The sequence below is a fragment of the Nilaparvata lugens genome, chromosome 4 (assembly GCF_014356525.2).
Source record: "Nilaparvata lugens isolate BPH chromosome 4, ASM1435652v1, whole genome shotgun sequence".
NCBI classification, from domain to species: Eukaryota; Metazoa; Arthropoda; class Insecta; order Hemiptera; family Delphacidae; genus Nilaparvata; species Nilaparvata lugens.
Window position 1 is genome coordinate 61,359,620 of NC_052507.1, and position 25,678 is coordinate 61,385,297.

At 33.4% G+C, this 25,678-nt stretch overlaps 1 protein-coding gene across 7 annotated transcripts; it reads right to left on the minus strand.

Moving 5' to 3' along the window:
• Nucleotides 1–1,350: 1,350 nt before the first annotated feature.
• LOC111044528 (serine protease snake) lies at nt 1,351–23,881 on the minus strand. 7 transcript variants are annotated; one of them, XM_039426102.1, is made up of 7 exons: nt 23,752–23,881; nt 17,691–17,957; nt 15,867–16,051; nt 14,843–14,949; nt 11,197–11,456; nt 9,083–9,228; nt 1,351–2,660 (listed from the first exon to the last, which is right to left on the minus strand). In XM_039426102.1, exons 1-7 carry the CDS (start codon nt 23,837–23,839, stop codon nt 2,493–2,495), a joined length of 1,221 nt encoding a protein of 406 aa, XP_039282036.1. In that variant the 5' UTR covers nt 23,840–23,881; the 3' UTR covers nt 1,351–2,492. The 7 variants fall into 7 exon arrangements, with proteins under 7 accessions (XP_039282036.1, XP_039282037.1, XP_039282041.1 ...); XM_039426103.1 differs by lacking the exon at nt 15,867–16,051 and adding an exon at nt 16,881–17,065; XM_039426107.1 differs by lacking the exons at nt 15,867–16,051; nt 23,752–23,881 and adding exons at nt 16,881–17,065; nt 21,538–21,901.
• Nucleotides 23,882–25,678: the final 1,797 nt, after the last annotated feature.

The following is a 25,678-nucleotide window of genomic DNA, read 5'->3' on the forward strand; positions in this document are numbered from 1 at the left end:
CAATTCGCAGGGGAACTGGGTCAATCTGTTATGTTTTTTTTAAATATTAATTTAAGACAAATTATTTGAACAATATTATAGATTAAAATTGTTGACCAATAAATTGTCTCACTCCTTTGTCATTATTTTTAGAAAAACACAGGATAACATTGGAAGTACATGTGAATAGTAGCATTTCAAATCGTAAATGAGCTGTCAGCTGGATTATTAATTGCAATTAATGGTACAACGTTTTTCGACTTTCCACTGCTTTCAATAGAACAGCTGACAGAATATCAGAGGCAATTTGGGCGAGTTCTTCATCAAGGGGCTCACAAGTATATTCCTATATTGTTTAAAAAAACGTTTTGGAGCTAGAAAAAGATAGCGCTATCTGATTTTTTGAATGATATAGACAAGGCCTTGCTATCCTGATAGCAACACCAAATACTGCCGTTAAAACATAGACCTCACTATAATTATATGTTGTAGTCCAGTCAATATATACATGAAAAAGGGGGTGTGCTTGCAATTTATATTGTACCGTGGTTCTGATTTTTTAATATTTGAATACAAGACATAAGAGAAGTCCAGTGTTTGAAATTTTGATTCTTGCTGTGGTGTCCTTAGTCGCGCCTCTCCACTAAATTAAGTGCATCTAACGGGTGATTCTCAAAGAATCTTAACTTACATTATCGGCCAGTAGGCAAAAGAGATGTTGGCATAACACGCAAGCAGTGGCAATAATAGGACTTTTTGGTTCATTTGAATAGTTAGCTAGATGTGATTCGGAACAGGCTATTGCCTTATCCTTGTTTGTGAGACGAATTTGAAGTTAATTAATCCAATCGTTCAAAAGTTACTGTACAGAAACATACTTAACATACAGACACACAGATCGACAACGATTTTGGCCTTGAGTCAAAAACAAGAGCTTGCTAACGCTCATTCCATTATTAAAATAGTATTACAGCGCAGGATTATAATATTTTGATAAAAATCTTAGTGTCAACTTAAACCCTTCAAGGTTAACATTGATATGAAACCACTTTCTGCTCAGGTGATGTAAATTGTAACGAATACAATAAATGTAGTTCACATCAATTTGCAAAAATGTAGAAGCAAGAGCATATTTTGGCTTCAAGTTATGATTGTTTCAAACTATCAACTTTTCTTATTATAAAACTTCAATGCTTACAATTGAACCAATGCTTACAGTCTGGTCTGAAGTGAATGAATGACACTTCAGCAAACCGGTAGCTTCAATAATATTCGGGGACAGTGACACATCCAACAAATAAGTTTAGATAAATAAAAATGAAAAGTACACAACCTGTGTATGAAAGCGCATTGTCAATGAATAGTCAACAATCAATTTTAATATTTATTTAATAATAATTATTAAACGAAAATCCAAATTAATTTCCATCTGTAATATTTATTTCTTTGGCATAAACAAAAATTATACTCCAACAGAGTGCCTTACTTGTGACTACTACATAAGTCCAGTGAAAGAGATCCTTAAATTTTAATAAATTTCTCGCCCTTTTCTGCATAAAACAATCTCATATTCAAAATCTTTTTGTAGAACAAATTTCATCAACACACTTTTTTACTGTAGCTTGGTAGTTTCTCATTAGAAAAAATTAAAGCTGATAAAGTGATAGATAGCTGATTGGAGGTAAATGAGAGCATCCCATATTGACTAGCAACAAAATAAATCTAATTAGAGTGAATACACGTTTTCACAAATAATGGCTGTTTTGAAAGTATTTATCAGTCATTTATTCAATGTCTTTTATAAATTGAATACTTTTACATATTTGTCATAAATTATTCACCTTATTCAAGTTATAGCCGTAATTTAATAACGATATGAGAAAGTCTATTTAGTCAGGTATGTAATACTAGAAAATATTTGAATAAAAAATTAAAGTGAAATAAGCTTTTTTTATTTCACGTTTTGGACGTTATTCGTTTAATCCATTATTTCTTTATCAAAGAAAATCATTGGTTTACTATTCATTTGCTTTACTTATGTCATTTGCTTCAAACATGTATTTCATAAGCAAACTCTTGAACTCTTCATTATAATCTTGATAATATTAATCATATTCATTTAATGAGAATTTGAGAATAATCCTGTCAAAATAGGATTTAGTTGCAGTAAAATCTATTTCAATCTTCTTTTTTGCAATTACTCGTAAAATATTGATTCTGGAAAGGATTAGTTGTTTATGTGTATGATACAATAATTATGTTTATGTAAGAAGCGTTCTCAAGGAGGCATAATCATACACTGTTCTGGATAGTGGATAGGCCTACTCATCCATAATATTGAAGTTAACGGCCTTGTCCTCCATATAGTTCACTCTCTTCATAATCAGGTATATTACTTCCTTTTCTAATCTAATAAAACACTGATAGGTGTAGATTAAGGGTACGACATTGATAATTGATTATAAGTACTTTGGTAAAAGTATGTGGATTAACAATAAAAGAATATGATTGAATCAAGGCCAAACTATTTTTTCAATCCATGGAAGGTAGTGAGACACCCTCGTGTAGACTCCAGGTTTTTTCGTTCCGCACTTTCCCCGACCAATCGAGGTCACCCCTATTATGTTGTACATGCAGTAGGGGGTTGTTCGGCGAACTTGAAGGGGTCCTCCTGAGTCACCCTGTGAAAAACAATTTTCTGATTAGAATTCAAGCGATAATTGAACATTTTTCACTCAGGTAGCTGACAGAAACAGCCGTGTATTAAAGCCCTGCTTTCCAATGAATTACAACTCTGCTGGACAGAAAAAGATATCCATTGGGTCTTATGGGGGAGTGTTCACATATTCGTAGGATAGAAATGTGTGGACACTCTCATTAGAACAATGGTACCTATTTTTTCTGCCCGGCAGAGCTGAAATTCACTGAAAAACAGGGCTTTTTCTGTGGTCACCTGATTAGGAGACATTTTACTACACTGTAGTCCGTGCTAATCGTTGCATGCAAACCGGGGTTTAACAGTTAGCAGCAAGGGGCTTTATGACCAATGTTATTTGATTTTTTCAAAAATGACACTTGAAAATGACATAAATGTCATGCTATATTAAAAAGTATTCAAAGTGTACTAGTTATTTTCTATACGGTAGTTGAATGTTATTTCAATATAGCAATTGAAGTAAATGTTGTCAATTTTATTCTTATTCTATCAAAAAAGCCTACGTTCTCTTTTTCGCTCTTTCTCTCACACAATTAACTCACAGGCTCTCTGGATTGTGTGATATCTGGCACCACTGTACTCCATAAGAGCAATGCTGCAGTCGAAGGTTTGCTTGCACAGACTAATGACGTTTTCAAAACGTTCGATTTGGATATACTATATTTATAAGTAGTATAGTATTTGATATTAATCTAATATAAGTCTAGATATCAAGGTAAAATGAGTTGCAAATTAAATCATGCAATTTGAGAATTGATATTCCAAAGTATTGTTCTATTGTAGCTTATTATTAATTTTTTCCTAATAAAGTACAGAATTTCTCAAAACTTCAGTTTATGAACTTTGTTCCATTCTTTATGTAGCTACTGAATTTGAATAACTTTATTTGACATGTAGACGATTTTCATGGACATAGGCATGTTTAAGGGACAATTATTGTGACTTTTAATTTTCAAATAATACAATACTTACCCTGCAAGTATCTTTCCTTCCGTACAGATCTCCAGCACATATCATTCTATTATCATCAATTTGCACATTTTCCTTATAGTATTCATTGCACGTGTCTCTCTCGATTATTTCCAGCTGCACTTTTAGAAGAGTCGTACTTTTTGAACCTGTAAATGTAAGAAAAAACTTTTGTTTACATCATTTCAACTATCATTGAAGTATTTGAATGAGCCAACATATTATATAAAACAAATATAATATTGTAACTGCACATAAATTTAATATATGACCACCAACCTTTTTTCGACGAAAACCACTTGTAAATTGACCTAATATAATGACCCTAGTCTTAGTTACTGATATTAGTTATACTAGGTAGTATTTTAATGTATATTGTAATCTGTAGATTTTTTGAACTGGAATGACTATATCCTTTCTCCGTTTGGTCGATTAGAGTTTTTAGAGATTAATGTGTTCATTAATAACTTGAATAATGTACCGCAATAATTTTCATTATTAGGTATTTTATATCCGATTACATTGATTTCCACCTCTATCTTCTTCTCTAGTTGTCATTGTAATCCACACCTTATTGCTGTACTTTCTATTATAATTTATATCAACATTATGTTTATTCAAGTACAGTGCTTATTTGTTTTTGTACCACTATGTGCCTTATCAGACTCAGTGGCAATATTGTTGAATTGTATACAGTGATAAATGTTTAAAATATTTTATTTTGCCATTGAAAGGGTTATAGGAGATATTATAGCCAAGGATATTGCATCTTTATCTCTTAGTATTATTATCCATTGTCCCCTATAATTCCAATATTATTGGTCATCTATATATGCTGTATTTAGTTACTTTTCTGTAGCTCACAAGCCAGCTTTCTCAAGTTATTCTTGGACATTGGACAACGCATAAGTTACCGGTATTTTTATAATGAAATAGAATGATATAAAGATAAATCCTGTGAGCATCCATGTATTTTATGAGTAAAGGTGATATAGTGAAGTATTTTTATAAGGCTACTTGAATTGTCTAATTTTTATAGAAATTACTATTTATACTTTAATAACTTGAATATTGTACCGCAATAATTTTCATTATTAGGTATTTTATATTCGATTACATTGATTTCCACCTCTATCGTAACTTTATATAAACACAACTAGGCTAGTTTCGAACACTCATGCCATTTTCAAGTGTCAAAACATCTTTGATAAAAAGTATAAATTTCAACCTTTCAAATTCAAAAGTGAATGAAACATACGGTAACCTTTTGTTCAGACAAGTGTATGAATCGAACTTTGGGGAAGGAACAGTTTGGGGTTGTGCATTTTGGTCCTTCCCCAATCATTGTAATGAATATTGTGTTTTGTGTGTCATCGTCATTGAAATAAAGAGGGTACTACAGTGGTAAATTTTATAATACCGTAATTAAAACAGTTTATAATATTGTACATTTTTAAAATGGCAAAAAATACTATCGACTTTCAATTAATACCCACCCCATAATAAACTGAAATATCCAATATTTGAAAGATCGTCTATTTATATTGTTCTACTTGTACAGTTTTTTATATCCCGGTGACATGTAATATTACTCCTCCAAATACAATGAATGATATTTCATTTGCTCTGAAAATTGGATTTCTCATTCATAGGCGATAGATCCATTCATAGTTTATCAAGAATCTATTACATTGGAGCCGATAACTATCCTTAGGTTAATAAATGTGAATGCTATCCAACCAATTTAGGAGAAATTGGTACGGTAGCACAGCAAATGGTACGCCCTGGTGTGGGACTCAAACTACAAAATATATCCCTGGTTATAAAAAATTATTGGTAGGATAGATATCTTGATGAATTATGAATGGGAGATGCTGCTGAGTGGGAAATCGGTTCGAGAAAGTTCAGGTTCTAATGAGTAAATATTTTTTACGCAGTAGCAAGATGGAGAACAATAAAAATAATGAAGTTTTATCCAGTGAAAACATTCAAAACTTAGATGAAGAATCACAAGATTTAGACCTAACCTTAAACAATGACTCAAACGATAGTGTAGCTGTAAGTGGAAACGTTTCAAATGTAACAATTCATGAGAAAGTAGTAGAAATATCAAATGAAACAAGTATGGTAGGAGCTAAAAATGATATAAATCTTATAGCATTCCTAACACAAAGGTTTGATGAGCAAAATGCTAAGATTGATGAGCAAAATGCTAAGATTGATAATTTGAAACAAGATCAAAATGCTAGGTTTGATGATATGAAGCAAGAATTTGCTAGCATAAAACTAGATCAGGTTAGTACAAAGCGGGAAATAAAAGAGATAAATGATACATTAAGTAAAAATCACAAAGAAATAGGTCATCTACAGCAGAAAACTAATGATCTTGAAACATCAATGTTAGATGTAGAAAAATCAATGCAAAACAAAATCATTCAAGTTTCTGATAGGGTCAATGAGGTTAATGAAAGAGTAAATAAAAATAAGATCATAGTTGAGCAACAAAATATGACACAAAATACTATCAATGCAGAAAATAATGAAGTATTAAGCATGTTGAAAAAGAGGTTGTAGAATTAAACGAAAAAGTAGACAAGGAAATCAAGGTATTATCCTCTTTGAAAATAGATTGTCAAGAAAATACAGCTGCTATAACTGAGGTTAGAAAAACATAAAAAAATTAACATGTCAACAAAACCGATGTGTAATCATACTGGTAACAATAGTAATTTCGATAGGTTTGAATTCCAAATGCAATTGACAAAAAGAATCCAATGCATTTCTTAGTAAACTTGACCGAGTATCTTGAGAGAAATGAAATCACAAACTGGATCAAAATTAAGGGTATTTTGGAAAACAATTTTAATTCAAATTTTGCTCATCGTGATTGGTGGATTTTCATCCGTTTTGATGTAAATAACTTTGAGAATTTAAAGAGAAATTCATTGCTAGAATGTGGTCAGACGACATTCAGTCATCTGCTAGAAATGATTTGAGATTTGGAAAATATAAGCCAAACTTATCTAAGAATCTTACTGAGTATTATATTTCTCGTTTCAACATTGCTAAGAATCTAATTCCAGCCTTAGATAAAGATACTATTTTCAAGTTTTTGAAGGTCATTTTGATGAAACCATATCTACAGCTGCTATTATTCGTAACATTAAGACTAGTGATGAGTTTATTTGTTTGTTGAATGAGTTTGACAATACTGACACTTACAAAGTAAACAGACAAATGCCCCGTGATCATAACAAGCTCAAGCTGGAGGTCAAAATAAAACAATAAGTTTTCATCAGAGTGAACATAGGGATGATAGAAATAGGTCTCAGAATTCAAATGGTGTGATGTTTCATGATAATAATAAGCAGTATCAAGGAGGTAGGAATTATTTCCAAAATCGACGGTACCAAAATGGACCAAACAATAATGGCCATAGAGATCAGAATTTTCAGCATAATTTCAGAGATAATAGAAATCATCAACTTGTGAATTCAAATCAATCAAATCCAAATCGACCAGCTAACAACTACCAGTTAGATTTCAGCTTCCCACCGCCAGGTTATATGCCTGCTCAAACTTCAAATCAGACAAATGCAAATCGTCCAAGACATAATGCTCCTTTAAACTAATAATGGGACGACGAAACGACAGCCCTGCTCTCCCAGTTAAGGAAAGGTCAAATTTTGATATAGCTGTAGACATGAATAAAATAAATTTTGAAACTGAAACTTCAAACAGGTTTGAAGTAAGAAAGCCAGAATTAATCAGTCAAATTCATGTGCAAGAAAATAGTTGTGAGAATTTAAGTAATGAAGTAATGCCTAGTTATCAAGAAAGTCATATTAAAGCATCAAGCGTTAATATGGTACATACTCCAGAAATTCAGGTAGATGAAGATATGCGTAAATATGAAACTGTTTGTCAAGAAGAACCATACATGATAGGTTGTATTTTTAATGAACTATTGGAGGAACAAGAGAATACTCCACCTACTGGATATGATTTAGCAGAAATAGAAGTACAATTTTCAATAAGAAATATCAAATGATTATTGACACTGGCTCTGAGGTAAATGTAATTAATGAGAAACTTGTTGATGAAATGAAGAAAAACAATCTCAAGTTGAACTTAGTACCAGCTCCTAATGTAAGTATAGGTGTAGATTAAGGGTACGACATTGATAATTGATTATAAGTACTTTGGTAAAAGTATGTGGATTAACAATAAAAGAATATGATTGAATCAAGGCCAAACTATTTTTTCAATCCATGGAAGGTAGTGAGACACCCTCGTGTAGACTCCAGGTTTTTTCGTTCCGCACTTTCCCCGACCAATCGAGGTCACCCCTATTATGTTGTACATGCAGTAGGGGGTTGTTCGGCGAACTTGAAGGGGTCCTCCTGAGTCACCCTGTGAAAAACAATTTTCTGATTAGAATTCAAGCGATAATTGAACATTTTTCACTCAGGTAGCTGACAGAAACAGCCGTGTATTAAAGCCCTGCTTTCCAATGAATTTCAACTCTGCTGGACAGAAAAAGATATCCATTGGGTCTTATGGGGGAGTGTTCACATATTCGTAGGATAGAAATGTGTGGACACTCTCATTAGAACAATGGTACCTATTTTTTCTGCCCGGCAGAGCTGAAATTCACTGAAAAACAGGGCTCTTTCTGTGGTCACCTGATTAGGAGACATTTTACTACACTGTAGTCCGTGCTAATCGTTGCATGCAAACCGGGGTTTAACAGTTAGCAGCAAGGGGCTTTATGACCAATGTTATTTGATTTTTTCAAAAATGACACTTGAAAATGACATAAATGTCATGCTATATTAAAAAGTATTCAAAGGGTACTAGTTATTTTCTATAGTTGAATGTTATTTCAATATAGCAATTGAAGTAAAAATGTTGTCAATTTTATTCTTATTCTATCAAAAAAGCCTACGTTCTCTTTTTCGCTCTTTCTCTCACACAATTAACTCACAGGCTCTCTGGATTGTGTGATATCTGGCACCACTGTACTCCATAAGAGCAATGCTGCAGTCGAAGGTTTGCTTGCACAGACTAATGACGTTTTCAAAACGTTCGATTTGGATATACTATATTTATAAGTAGTATAGTATTTGATATTAATATACTATAAGTCTAGATATCAAGGTAAAATGAAGTTGCAAATTAAATCATGCAATTTGAGAATTGATATTCCAAAGTATTGTTCTATTGTAGCTTATTATTTATTTTTTCCTAATAAAGTACAGAATTTCTCAAAACTTCAGTTTATGAACTTTGTTCCATTCTTTATGTAGCTACTGAATTTGAATAACTTTATTTGACATGTAGACGATTTTCATGGACATAGGCATGTTTAAGGGACAATTATTGTGATTTTTAATTTTCAAATAATACAATACTTACCCTGCAAGTATCTTTCCTTCCGTACAGATCTCCAGCACATATCATTCTATTATCATCAATTTGCACATTTTCCTTATAGTATTCATTGCACGTGTCTCTCTCGATTATTTCCAGCTGCACTTTTAGAAGAGTCGTACTTTTTGAACCTGTAAATGTAAGAAAAAACTTTTGTTTACATCATTTCAACTATCATTGAAGTATTTGAATGAGCCAACATATTATATAAAACAAATATAATATTGTAACTGCACATAAATTTAATATATGACCACCAACCTTTTTTCGACGAAAACCACTTGTAAATTGACCTAATATAATGACCCTAGTCTTAGTTACTGATATTAGTTATACTAGGTAGTATTTTAATGTATATTGTAATCTGTAGATTTTTTGAACTGGAATGACTATATCCTTTCTCCGTTTGGTCGATTAGAGTTTTTAGAGATTAATGTGTTCATTAATAACTTGAATAATGTACCGCAATAATTTTCATTATTAGGTATTTTATATTCGATTACATTGATTTCCACCTCTATCTTCTTCTCTAGTTGTCATTGTAATCCACACCTTATTTCTGTACTTTCTATTATAATTTATATCAACATTATGTTTATTCAAGTACAGTGCTTATTTGTTTTTGTACCACTATGTGCCTTATCAGACTCAGTGGCAATATTGTTGAATTGTATACAGTGATAAATGTTTAAAATATTTTATTTTGCCATTGAAAGGGTTATAGGAGATATTATAGCCAAGGATATTGCATCTTTATCTCTAAGTATTATTATCCATTGTCCCCTATAATTCCAATATTATTGGTCATCTATATATGCTGTATTTAGTTAATTTTCTGTAGCTCACAAGCTAGCTTTCTCAAGTTATTCTTGGACATTGGACAACGCATGAGTTACCGGTATTTTTATAATGAAACAGAATCATATAAAGATAAATCCTGTAAGCATCCATGTATTTTATGAGTAAAGGTGATATAGTGAAGTATTTTTATAAGGCTACTTGAATTGTCTAATTTTTATAGAAAATACTATTTATACTTTTTTATATAAACACAACTAGGCTAGTTTCGAACACTCATGCCATTTTCAAGTGTCAAAACATCTTTGATAAAAAGTATAAATTTCAACCTTTCAAATTCAAAAGTGAATGAAACATACGGTAACCTTTTGTTCAGACAAGTGTATGAATCGAAATCTGGGGAAGGAACAGTTTGGGGTTGTGCATTTTGGTCCTTCCCCAATCATTGTAATGAATATTGTGTTTTGTGTGTCATCGTCATTGAAATAAAGAGGGTACTACAGTGGTAATTTTTATAATACCGTAATTAAAACAGTTTATAATATTGTACATTTTTAAAATGGCAAAAAATACTATCGACTTTCAATTAATACCCACCCCATAATAAACTGAAATATCCAATATCTGAAAGATCGTCTATTTATATTGTTCTACTTGTACAGTTTTTTATATTCCGGTGACATGTAATATTACTCCTCCAAATACAATGAATGATATTTCAGTAGCTTTAAATCTGTGTTAATTTTATATTATTTAATTTCAATATCAGTTGTTATCTACAAAAGTCAAAGAGGAATTGAATAATGAATTTATTGCCAAATACAAGAAATATTTTTACAAATACAGTAAGAATAATCATTGAAATAAAATCAATCAAATTAATTTTGTTGATGTTATAAGTGGGGTTCTGTGTTTATCATTTTTTCCTGTACTCTGTTTCTGTTATTGTTGTAATTTATGTATTTATTATTGATGCTCGTGAGCAACTTTTTGTATAGGGCATGGCTCCAATGACAAATAAAGCTTCTATTCTAATACCCACCCCGGAACCGAATAAATGTTTCAATAATTTTGTATGATGTATGTGAATATTTAGAGAAAATTGGCAAAACAACAAACCACTGTCGATGAATCCCAAGCCGGAAGCTCAATAAATGTTCTGATATTTGTATGATGTATGTGAATATTTTGAGAAAAACAACGGACCAATCTCAGTGAATCCTCAGCCGGAAGCTCAATAAATGTTCTGATATTTGTATGATGTATGTGAATATTTTGAGAAAATTGGTTAAACAACGAACCACTTTCGGTGAATCCCCAGCCGGAAGCGGTGGCATTGGCCTGCGGCAGATAGCGGTCGTTGTAGAGACAAGCGGGGCGGCTGTACTCATCCAGCTTGACGTCCCTCTCCAGTCGCAGCAGACCGATGTCGTTGAACGGCTTCTCTGTCTTGTAGGCGGGGTGCGCGATGTGTTTGGCCACCCTTATCTGCTGAGGGTTGGCGCGGTCCGCGGTGCTCACGTAGTCCAGGTCTCCAGTGCGCACCCACTTCGGTGGACCTCTGTTCAAACAGAAAAAGTTAAACTTGAATTGAAAAAAAAAACACTTATGGAGTGAAAATGCACTTACATTGGTAGTGACGATCGATTCGACCTCGACCTGTTGTTGGTCATCATCAGATGTTCGTAGAGTAAATTCCTACAGTCTGATGATGACCAACAGGTCAAAACGATCGTAACTACAAATGTAATAAGTGCATTTTCACTCCATGAGTGTTTTTAGAAATTCAAGTTTGATTTCAATAGTGAAAAAGTATGGATATGCAACAGAGAAAAAGTTAGATAAAATTATCACATGATATTTGAGAAAGAATTGAAAATGATCTTATAACGTAAATTAGCATATGAACTCCACCAAATATAAAATTATCTTTTCGCATCTATTTCATTACATATTGACATTTTTTCATGTCGAGAGCGGTAAGCTTAGCCTATCCATAATCGATAATATAACAAAGGAAAGAATTGGCTTATATACCTACGGGATAGGAAATTCACGAATGACGCATCATCACATCACGTCTGAACTACTGAACTGGTTTATAACTTCAAGTTTTCCTTATAATATAATAATAATATTTTTATTACCTTATAGAAATTTTCCTTATCGATTCTTAATTTACCGAGGATGGTTATATAGGCATATTTAAAATCATTCAAGATTTCAGTAGTAGGTCAAGTTCTTAATTAGACGGAGCATGGGTTACCTGCTAGTTATATTAGGCTAATAAAAATGGAAAGCTTCTTATTCAGTTCCGTTCTTACTGGTACCTCTTAATTCAACATATCCATTATTGATTTATTATGATTATGATGATTCTCATTTATTTACTATCATAAATTACAAATACATCGGCTAGAAAGCTGGATTCTTCTGTGCAGCTAATATTTTTCTAGGTTTCTGATATAGCCTCTACTTACTTTATTCTTTAATTACGGTACTTTTATAGTAGGTCAATGTATCAAAATAACGAGTATTGGTTCTTAGACTACCATAAATAAATATAAATCTTAGGTACGGTGTAATCTACCTTTACGAGGGTACTCACCTTACGAAAAATTACTACCTACAAAAATTGAATGATCGTTCGATTCCAAACTTGGGTCGCTGTTGTTCATAATGTACATCAATGATTTGCCAAATACAATAAGTAGTTTCTGCAAAAACAGTTGTTCTTTCCTTTTTCTCGATGATCTGGGCTTGAAAGTCAGTGGTACTGGTGAACAGCATATTAATACAGTGCTTGAGAGAAGCACATTGACTATTGAAGACTGGTGTGCTTCCAATAATCTTAGTCTCAACTCGTTAAAAACCAGTGACCTCCAATTTAGTTTCAATACGAGGTTCACTTGCTTGGGTTCTCTGAAATTCTTAGGTCTTATGCTGGACACAAACTTGAACTGGAAGTGTCACATAGATTATACATCTGGTAAGCTCAGTAAAGGGATATTTCTTTTGCGTAGACTAAGCAATATTGTCGAACATGATGTATTAATGAGTGTCTATTATATGCGCACATATATAGTCACTTAGCTTATGGTGTCCAGCTATGAGGAAATTGCTCTACGGCTGTTACACTTTTTAAATTACAAAAAATGCTCTTAGAATTATTTGCCATGCACCGCCGCTTGCAAGTTGTAAACCTCTCTTTCAAGGATTAGGTGTGTTGACTCTTCCATCACTATATATCTATGTGTGTTTGACTTACATGAGGAAGAATGTGGGCAAATATGTAATAAATAGTGATGTAGGTACATAATTATTCTACTAGACACAGGGAGGACGTGAGAGTAGATTCACACCATTATACTGGCACCATTAAACTGGAAATTTACTTCTATAAAACTGTTCAATAAACTTCCTCTAGAGACTATAAGCATCTACAAATCAATGAATTTAAAAGATCTATCAAAGCTATTCTTCTACAAAAATGCCTCTATTCAGTTGAGGAATTCTTAGTATAGCCTTAATACAATATTTGTTAAGTAGCACGCCTTCAATACTTACCTATAATTAGAAGTGTTTTATGACTTTAGACATATTGACTGGTGTAAATGTTTGTATGACGATTGTTTTAACATGTGAAAGTGTTTTTGACAATAAAAGTTATTTGATTGATTTATTTTGATAGTTTAGTACCTCATTAAAAATGAACAAAATTTCAGACTTTGAATTATTCTGTAAAGAGTTCTAGTAATATAGTTCTAATCAGCCCCCGGGCTATAAATGGGCAGACTGGGCATTTGCCCAGGTCGCCAAATGTTTGAGGGCGTAAATAAGAGATGATGAGAATAATTTAGAGAATCAAATCCACTAAAAATATCTGACACAAGATTCTCAAAAATACATAGAACAGAACATGTAAATATAATACAGACTACCGGAAATGTAAAATGTAAAAAATAGTAAGAAACATGAGAATTATAAGCTGATATCTCTTTTGAAAATTTAACTGATAAGATTTAAATAACATACTCTTTCTGCTCTTGTTCAAAAAGAATCACAGAACGAGGCCATACCACAATCTGCGAACAAACTTTATACCTCCTACCCTAATGACATTAGAAGTGAATTTTAAAATGAATGTCTACACTTCAAAATGTATGGAAAACAGGAAGAACTTGGTTGAATCCATGACGTGTTTGAATAAATTATAGAACATGGATTTAAGTTCACTTTCTCAAATCTTGATGTAGCTGAAATATTTTTCTAGTCACCAACTGCTCTGCAGAGAGAGGATTTCCGCTTTAAATAATCGTCTGAAGAATGTTAAGAGGTCTACAGTTTTGTGTTTGAAAGACGTGATCTTGTTATCTCTTGTTATTCACTTCATAAGATATAAGTGACATAGATTATTTGCTTTTACATTATAGTACCTAATAAGGGGGGCGCCAGTAGAACATTTGCCCAGGGCACCATTCATCTAAGCCCGGGGCCTGGTTCCTGGTTCTAATTATTGTCAAACATTAATATCTTTGAAGGGTTGTACCCATTCACACATGAGAACAGTGAATTGTTTTAAAAATGCGCATACTGTATTTATGTTGCTATTGCTGTGTGTATTAATAAAAGTCTGCAATTTAGGCCTATCAACAATTGGAAAAAAATCTCTTTTGCAAACAAGCTACAATATTCAAATATTTGCATGTCTTTTACTAGTTATTTATAAAACTTGAATCGAGTTCAGCTTGTTAATTCAAGTTTAATAGGTTTGCATCTAACGTCTTATCCCATCTGATCTCTAAGTATAGCCTATTTTTAAGCAGGAATATAAATCTTACTACTTTATGAGTCGTTAACTTCCAGCAAGCACTGTAGGATAAATAAGGAAAATATTGTGAAAATTGTAATTTTTCCACAGCCATAGAATAATTTTGACGAACTGACCTGTCTGTATCGATACAATGTGCAGCAGTGAGAATGTATCTCTCACTTATGAGTGAGCCTGCGCACGACCATTCTATGTTTCTTCTCACTTCGTAACCAAGAAGAACCTGCATGATAAATATCATTAATTATTGAAAACTTCTAAATATTTTACATTTTTATTTTACATACAGTCGTATACTATTAAGATTGTTTCTATATATTATATTAATCGTATAAGACTGTCTATACGAGTACATACTAATAATTTTTCAATAGAAATATATTTATTATTGAATTGCTATTGTTTTGAATACCGGTAGGCATTTATATTAAGGTAGATGAACTTTATTAAAAAGCAATACTAAGTTATATGAATTAATATTACAGCACCTATTTTATTTGCAAAGGTGATGCAAAATTTATTAGTTTGGGCTACAATAAGTTATTAAAACCAATTGTGTGATAAATGAATCTGCTTCTTCCACTGTGGGATGTTCGAATTAGGCCTAATTATATTAGCATTTTTAAATAAAAAATACTGTGTAGAACAATTTTTTGTTATAAGTTGATGCATTATAAAAATCTGAGATTTATGTTGTAAGAGATTTGAAAAGAAATAGCTGGATATATTAGATTTGATTAGTTAAATTATAAATGTAGATGATCTAATTTTGACATTAAAGATAGACATCCATATACCGGTACCTTTATGCATTATAACAATATAATATTGAAAGTGTTAAAGATAGGCATCTATGTACATTCATGTTTTATAAAAATATGAATTAAAATTGTGTTAACATTCAAGTCTTTCATGCAATAACCATCCCAATTTTATAGGAAAATGAAATAATAATGATAGATGGTTATGGTATGTGTTCACATGCAATGTGTTTAGTGTAGGTTTAGACATAGAATTGGGTTTAAAATGCTGTTGATTCTTTCCAAAATATTCTTGAGATATTGGCAATGTAGAATTGAATGCTAAGGTAAATGACAGCGTCAAAAGAAGTGGATCCTTAGCGGAATATTCATGGTTCACCTGATGAGGGAACTCCCTAGGCTTGGCCGGTTTGCCATCGTAGATGAGAGCATCTTCCTTCATGCCGCAAGTGTTTTCCATTTGACTGTTGCTATCTATCGACTCTTCATCTTTGTAATCGACCTCCAAAGCTAGAGGTATGTATGATGTTTGTTTGAATACATACTTTTGATACTCTCGGCACTCTGCAGAAACATAGTGTTAGACATTTGTAATTACAAAATGAAATCCTTTTAAAAACAGAAGTACTAGGCACTGATTACCTAGCCTCTAAGCCTGCCCAATCCAACCTAGCCTTACCTCACCTAACCTAACCCAATTCAATCAAATCTAACCTATAGTCTAAATAAAACAGGTTGAGACTGCGCCCGATTGAATAGCAGCGTGGTCAGATTGTGTCAAATAGCAATTTCCTCAATTTTCCAATTAGGCTACTGATTTTTTGTGTTGAATGTTGTACCCAATATTTAGATATAGTGCTAAAAAATTCCTTCAGAGCTAAAGAGTTAATAAAAAAGAAGTATTTGTATGATGATAAAAATGAAAAATATGATTCTTCTATCAAATAATTACATATACATAGGCCTATGTAATGTACCTAGTACTTTAATTGTACCACATGCAATTGCAGATGGTTGAGAATATTGAAAAGTGACATTAAGATCACAATTATTTTCATTCATGAACTATTTAACCTGATGGGTACCGGACAGGTTATAATTAATAATCAATGAAGTGAAGATGATTAACTATTCATATAATCTGACAAACGCTGCTATTTCGATTATTATTCTAGAGGACTACGTGATTAATTTTTTACTCATCACTCATAGGCTGCCACTCAAAAAGTCTCAACTTGTTTTCTTTTTGAGCCTCTACAACCCAGGACTTGATACTCCTATCACTCAACCTTCAATAATGTGGGCTTTAGAAGATTAGAAATTGATTAGTGGAGCTGCTGTTTTAGGTGAATTGGTGATCTGTGGTGTTATGATCTTGATTGTTGTGTGTCACCTGATGGGGAAACTCTCGGGGATGAGCCGGTTTGCCATCATAAATGAGAGCGTCCTCTTTGAAGCCACAAGTGTTCTCTGAGGACCTGTTGGAGTGTTTGGGGAGGTCGTCCTCGTAATCAACCTCCAGGCCCAGAACTGAGTAATTTACATCTTTGAACACGTACTTTTGGTAGTCTCTGCACTCTGTAAGATATACGTACGGTAGTCATTAACGCTATTAATGTCCTACTTGTGAAGAGCGTTTATACGTAGCTACCATTTGGATTAATTCATTAAAATAAGAAGGAGGAGGAGGAGAAGTTTTTTATTTCTCTTTTGATTTTGACCCCAATTTCAATTGAACATGCTTCAGTATGCTTTTGATTATTCTTAAGTTTGATTTCAGAGACATTGAAGAGGGTTTTTCCCAAAATGAATGATTTTAAATGAATTTATAAAACCCTTATTATTCTCCCATTTTAGGACTGACCACAGAAGGAAGGATTTTGTTTTTACTCCATGGTTTGACCCATCCACATTTTTTTAAACTTATGCTCTTAAACTTACTGATTCTACTGGTTCTAAGTATACTCGTATTCTAATCGATCAGCAGCTAGTATCTATATACTTTCAACTCAATTTAACCATAGTTTTTACTAATTCTTACAACTGCATCCCTTGAATTAAGTTACCTTATTTCATAATATACTGTACGGTACGTGTATTCTCATTCATTTCATTAATATAATTCTGTTGACTGTTAAATTTGACATTAGACTACAATTTTATCTCTAATAGATAAGTTTATACAGTAGACCCTCAAACTTACTGATTTCACTTGTAGTTAGCGGCAGGTTGGATTGTGGTCTCTTGGTGGGTTTGAACGGTGGCGGAGTCTGTTGTTGAGGGGGTTTATTGAAGTTGTTGTCAGGCGGGGGTTTGGATGGCATCGTGGGGTTGCAGCAAACGATGAAGCTGTCGGCGCTGATGCCACATGGTTTGGGTCTTTTATACTTGATTTCTGCCTTGGCTGACGGGCAGTGTTGCAGTTTTTTGCATGTCCAAGTCTGGCCATTATCTCCGCTACACGAATCTCCTGCAAAAAATGATTCAAAATCAAGTCAAGTTTATCATCATTATCTAAGTTATCATCTTTCATCTCAATTCAGCACTATAGGTTATTGAAGTATAAGTCGTTAAGAGCTGTTACACCTATCATACTAATACCATAGAGCCCCCTGTGGGTTGAGGGTTGAGGGAGCTTTGAGTAGAACATCTTACTCAAGAATGTGTTGAAAACCAGAATTCACCTACGGTATCCCTGCTTGTCGTAGGAGGCAACTAAAACGGACCCCAAGGCAACTCAAGAAGTTGCCTTGCCTTCAAACCCACGGGATCTGCCCCATCAGGGCAGTTTCGGAGGGCCCAAAAGGATAAACCCAGGAGACCAGAGATGGGTGAAACTCAAGGCACAAATGTAGGTCAAGAGGCTGAGTCCCAGGTGCTCTAGAGGTAATTTGGCGACCCCTCCTTCAGCGGAAGGACCTACAGAAAAGCCAGGAGTGGAACTTTTACTTTTATTTTTACCACCTATATCATTGAGATCAGGGGCACGTCAGGTAAGGCAGGAGGGTGAGGTCAGGGTATCAGTGGAATCTCCGTTGAGCGCTTAGCTCCATGAATTCTTGTATTGAATACAGAGGGTTCTCAGTCAGATACTTTTTGAGAGCCTTTTTGAATTGGGTTTGACATTCAATTTGTTTGAGGTCATCCGGTAGACAGTTGAAAAATTTACACCCTGAGGAATCTGGCTGTTTTTGTGATTTTTGTAGTCTGTTGTAGGGAATTTCAAGATCATTTTTTCTTCTTGTGTTGTGCTCGTGGATATTTCTTCTGTGAGGCTTGTCTGGTTTGAATTTTTTTTATGTATTATTGCTTTAAGTATGTTTAGAGATATTACAGTGAGGATCCTATCCTGTATGAAGTATGGTTTGCAGTGTGTATCGTGTGGTAAACCATTTATTATTCTTATTATTTTTGGAGGATTATTTTTGGAGCATTGTGCAATACTTGCACAATGTAGGTCTGCGGGGCTGCTCCCCATGCTATTATTCCATAGCCCTTGTGTGATGCAAATAGCGAGTAGTAAGCCATCAGAGCAGTTTTTTGTCAGCTATTGCCTTTATACGTTTGATGGCATAGAGGGCTGAGGATAGTTTACCTAGGCCTACCAACTTTTCAATGTGTTTATCCCATGTTAGGTGTGCATCAAGTGTAATTCCCAAGAATCGAGCTGTATCTGTCACCTCTTCATCAGTATCTAGTTGGTTTTCGGTTGCTGATCTTGTATTGAAATTTATTACTGTACTTTTGGATGTGTTTATATTGAGTTTTAGGTTTGTCAGGGCTGTTTTTGTTGAAGCTATGGTAGTATTATAATCTAGTTGTAGTTCGTCCTGGTCTTTTCCATTTATGATTAAAGTTGTGTCGTCGGCGAATAGAATACATTTTGAAAACATTAGCAGTTGTTTGGGCAAACCGTTTATGTAAATAAGAAATAATAATGGTCCCAGCACAGATCCCTGCGGTACTCCGTTTTTCATAGGTTGGGCTAGAGATCTGGCGGTCATAGTTTTGCCTTTGTCCTTGTATCTAAGCTCCACGCATTGGTATCTGTCTGTTAGATAGTCTTCCAACCACTTCCCTGCTTGGCCTCGTATTCCTATTTTGCAAATTTCTGTTTTTAGAATGTTCCAGTCGAAGGCCTCTTTTAGATCTAGAAAGATTGCGGATATCTTTTTCTTTTGTTCCCAGTTTTGTGTGACAAAACATAAGAGGTCTGCTAAGGCTGTATCTATTGTCTTATCGTTTTGGAATCCATGTTGGTGAAGATGTAGTTTGTTGTTTTGTTTCAGGTAATTCAGAATTTGCAGGTATATTGCTTTTTCCAGGTATTTTGATGAAGTAGGCAGTGTTGCTATTGGTCGGAAGTTTTCTGTATTTGTTTTATCATTTTTTTTATACTTTGGATGGACAAGTGATATTTTCATGTAGTCTGGTACTGTTGCTTCTGCAATAACGAGTTCTGAACTAACGAAGGTCACGAGTTTGTGGGTGGAAATGCCCTTCAAAAACAATAAATAATATATCATAGAGGAAAGAAAGATAGAACCGTATAATAAAAAAATATATATTTAATATGGAACTGAAATTTAACGTATCCATAATCAAAGCTAATACTTATACTATAGTCACTTGGCTCCATGTGGTGATGGTGGATCGGGTTGGCTGTATAAGGGGAGACTCTACTTAATAATAATATGTCATTTTGTAATAGATTCATAATTTGAGTAGCCTATTATCGACTGAAGACTATAGGAAAAATCCAACATATCTAACAAAAGGTTTTCTACTTAAAACACATCACTCTAAAATGCTATCTTAGGAAGGCTACTTTATTAAAAAAAAAAAAACTTCCGGGGGAGAGCTCCCGGACCCCCCTTTTGCTGGTGGGTATGTCATACCCCCAGACCAGATTCTGCAACTGCAGCCAACATGCCTCGACGCTACAAAAGATTTTTGGGCAGCAGAAACTGAGATAATTTACAATAATCAGTTTGTTTGAATATGTCTAACTCTCAAAAATGAACTTGAATCCATATTTATATTTTTCAAAGTTAGACAAAGTCACCCCAACTCCTGGCATTGTCTCTTATTTTCAAAGAAATATATCTTCATTATAATGAAGAAAAATATTTACTTTTTATATAAAAAATACTCTTTGAGTATTGCAGAATAAAAAAAATGCCAATGATCTCTTCAAACTTGGTTATTGATTGCAAGCTATTTAAAATTTCAACTTCTAAAAATTGGGTCAAAAGTGATCCCGGTTTACCGGCATGCTACATAGACTAATAATTATGCACTGTTGCACTCATGAGGGCAAGACCCCATATGGCCCCTCTCTGGAACCGCCAATGGACCTTTAGCTGGTTGCCATGAATAGGTCATTAACCTTCTAGTCGTGGCCCTAAATCTCTCTGGCGTTAGTCGTTAGCTTGGGTCCTAAGGACCAACATTTTCCATCATGAATATATAGGGCTATATATATATAATCTCTCAAGGCAGAATGTTATTTTTTCATTTCAATGTGTCCAAACCCAAAGGGGTACTCTTATGAATGCATTGCAGAGCACTTTTGTAAAGCAAAAATGGATCTTAATCTGTCAATCATAATTTTAAAAATTAATTCGGAAAAAACTGCATTTTAGTTTTGAAAAAGTTACAGTACGTTTAGTTATTTTATATACGGTAAAGTTTAAGTACAAACAATTATAGTGATAAAGTGACGAATACTATGACAGATCTTACATGCAACACTAGGTACCTAGTTACTATAGAAAGATAGGAAAAAATGGAAGGTCACAGTTCACTCTAAAGCCGCGTTTACACCAAAGTTGTTAAAAAAAATATATAACTCAATCCATATAGATTCTATCAGATTGAACGAAACTTGACAAACACATAATTATTATGATCATCATGTGTATGATAAGTTATGTTCAATCTAATAGAATCATCTATAAGGTTAAAGTTATTAACATTTTGTTAATAGCTATTGGTGTAAATCCAGCTTTAGGGTACAGTAGCCTACTTAGTTTTTAATCTATACCTACCAGAGAAAACTACTACCGCTACCGTAATGTAGTTATAATGCTGTATTCTGTGTCCATACCCTCAAGTTCATGTTGCACAATTTTTGCAAAAATTATGATGAAAAGGTGTAATATTATAAATACTATAACCTATACATGAAACACTAGGTACTAAAAATATATAAGATCATAATATAGTTCACTCTTGGGAGGTTTCGGTGTCTCGGGGATCACATTCATATCTCGCTAATTGGTTTCAGTATCGCATCCTGCTCAGGGTCAGAATTCTTATCTTGCACAATAAATTTATCTTCAGCATCACTAAGGGTCTTGAAATCAAGATCTTGTACTTGTAATTCAATTTGTAAATTTCTCGAAGTCTCAGTAAAGTTCATTATTTTACCACGAGATCGCGTCCTGTGTCTTTACTTATTTCTAAAACACAGATTTCCGTTTACATAATAAGTAAAAAGTTATATTGATTTAATTTGAGTGAGAAATTATTCGATCAAATGCTAGTGCAATTTATTTCCAGCAAATTCTACTCATCCACGTGAATGTAAATATCAGAAATTAGTGGCAAGCGGTCCAGCTCTCGCTAGATTCTGTAAGACACAAGGATGTAAGTTGACGTTGAATACAGGTGATAAATGTACAACGGATTGATTGGGGATTACAATTACAAGGGGATCCATCATCGGCCTGATCAGGAGATCAATGCCTTAATTTTGCAGATCAGGATGCAGCGTTGCCTAATTTTTGCGCTTGCCCTATAATCCTGATCCCTAATGATTTAAATGAATCTATTTATTTAGTTAGACAATTTTCATTTTCATATAGGTATAGGTAAGCCTATATGAATCCTTCAATGAGTTAGAGACTGTTGTAGATAAAACTGTAACTTTCAGGATAAATTATTGGTCAAATAATCTACCTTTTGATGTACAACTGAATTTTCAACCCCTCAAAAGAGGGTTTTTTCAATCTCCACAAGGATGCCAGATCGTTTGACCAGGAGATCAATGCCTTAATTTTGCAGATCAGGATGCAGCGTTGCCTAATTTTTGCGCTTGCCCTATAATCCTGATCCCTAATGATTTAAATGAATCTATTTATTTAGTTAGACAATTTTCATTTTCATATAGGTATAGGTAAGCCTATATGAATCCTTCAATGAGTTAGAGACTGTTGTAGATAAAACTGTAACTTTCAGGATAAATTATTGGTCAAATAATCTACCTTTTGATGTACAACTGAATTTTCAACCCCTCAAAAGAGGGTTTTTTCAATCTCCACAAGGATGCCAGATCGTTTTCCAACAATGTAGAAATATACCGTAATTGATTAACAAAATAGGGTACCATATTCAATCTCATTGAAGAATGAAATATAAATTTATTATTTAAAATCAATTTAATCAGTTACACCGGTATCAGCTATCCTCTATAGAAGGCAGTGGCGAGGCAGAGTATCGGCAACGCTGTTCTTCTATCTTTCTCCACTGCCATTATAACGTGGACCTCAGTGAAATAGGCAATACATCAAGAATTCAATGCTCTTCGACCCTAAGCCTAGTACGGTACAGTATTTATTACTTTCCAACTTGTAGCTCAAGTTGGAACCAACTATAGCCAACTATAGTTGGCTGAGTAATTCAAGTACTACCAGTAATAATCATACAAGTTAAAAATGTAGTTAATAATTTTATTATCTACCTTCATCAAAAGGACCAGACTATATAAGGGCCGTATTATGGCAATATATAGGCTAGTTTCCATCCAATACCACAACAATAACCTTCACAACATAACAAAAAATCGAAAAATATATTATTCATCCCATAAATCAACCAATTTGTGTAATAATAAACTTCATTGTTTATTTAACTCCTCTTCTTGATATTGAAGTAGGCTTATAAATGAAATTCTGGATCTAAGTGATCCAGAGGGAGGAGAGATGAGTTCGGTATTTGGTTGTACTAAACAGTCAAAATATGATTATATGAACTTTTCGATTGAGTTTGATATTTGTAGATTATAGATTAATTATGTACAGATATACATTCTTTATGATGCATTTATATTGATTCAAGTACGCAGTGTAAAAGTGAAGAATGTAAAAGTATTAAACAAGTGGATAGTACACAATATTTGTATGTTTTTATTGGCATTTAATAAAGAATCAGAAGAATGGACTGTTTATTAGTGAATTTGCAACAAGTTGCTAGGTACTGACCTTCACTCAACTGCGCTCGAACTTCGCTGGGCATAAATACTGCAGCGCTGATGATCACAACACTAAACACTAACATGATGGTATCCATTGAACGGGTCTTACTACACTGACTGACGCACTGCGGCCGGTTTTTAACAATATCAGGCCTTATTCTTCTCCTCCTCCTCCAACTCCTACTTCTCTTTCTTATTCTTCTCCTACTCCTCCTGGAAAGAGGAGGAGTGAAGAGAAGAACAGAGGAGAAAAAGTGAGAAGAGCCGAACGGTTGTAGGAAAGAAGGAAACTGTGAAAACTGGTTCTCCCATCACATCGAAACATAAATGAGACTCACTTCAAATTGTCAGCATTTGTTGAGTGGGAAACATTTATGTTATCTAATGGATCTATGCTGTCAGTTTGAAGTGAATCTTATTGAGGATTTGTTTCTTCACATTTTTGTCAGCATTGATTGAATTGGAAGCATCTATGTTTATCATAGGGAATGCTGACAGTTTTTTAAATGAATCTCACTGAAGATGTGATGAATAAACATAAATTGCGAATGGAATGGTGAATTGGAGTGGGAGGAAAAGCGTAGAAAGTGAGAGAGAATGTGGGTGAAGAGGGAATGATAAAGATGAGGCAGATGAAGAGGTCTTGTGTCTTCTTCGCTAGCTCACGTTCACAAATTATTTTGTAAGTGGGTGCAATTTTTACTCATATATTCTAGCAGTCTGGCTACATTGTATATGGTAAAATTCTTTGGAAAAATATTGTATATTGTATTAGAATAATTTTGCTCCTGGTTGAGATTTGATCCAAGCTGGTTAAGATGTTTTACATTATCCATGATTATTATTTCATGAGTTTATGAAATGATTGATGAGTAGGCCTATATTTCTTTCATTTACAAGATGATATTTACTTCATCTTCGAATAAGATAATTATCTTTACTTCTTGTATAGTTTCAAACCTGAAGAAAGAAATTCTTCAAAATATCTAAGCCTACTAATCAAACCAATAAAAGATGAATAAATTTACAAATGCTTAATTTTGAAGATGACTGATAATCTAGTTTTGAAATTACCCTGTGTTATAATTTGTTTTACCAAGGCTCTTTTCAATTGAATATTATTCTTATCCTATTATCTCTTCATGTTTTACATTTGTGAATGACCAACAAATAAAAAAACAAAATATGCAAAATAATAAATACTAAATAAAATAATATTTTCAACGCATGATTGTGAACGTCAATCATAACAAAGAAGAAGGTGAAAACCTAGGTATAAATTCTAAAAACTAGAATCAAGTCCAATATTCATCTTCAGAATATCCAAGTTTTTTCTTTAATCGAAATAATCATCTACTTTTCTATGTAGAAAAAATATAAGTATACTTCTAGTTAAAAATAATTTTTCGAATCAACAGGTAAACTACAATTTAAAAATAATATATTTTGAATGATATGCGTTGCAACCAAAAGAAAACGTGTGAGATTTATTCAAGAAGACAAGCTTTTTAAATAGCGATTTCCTTCACCAATTTGACTTGGAGAGGCAATCTTTGATCGTGGGAAAATAACAAGTGAATCCGGTGTGGGAGGATGCCACATTAAAGCGATTGATGTGCGATATCATCGTCCGAGGATCAACTTCGACTGCTGAATAAATTAGAGACGTGTTTAGACGTTTAGAGGAGGATAATGAGCCGACTTGAAAAACGACTTTGTATAGTTTGTGAGTCTTACAGCTACACGTTTTTGTGTTGGTGTGTTGCACTAAAAAAACTGTTCTGTTGTAAATATAACTATGTGTAAAACTTGTTTAAAATAATAGTCAAATTCATCAATTAATTAAATATTTTTCAAGAGTAGCCATAGATGTCATATACATAATAAATATGGTAACTTTAATTATGGTTATAAAATAATTATGAAAAATATAA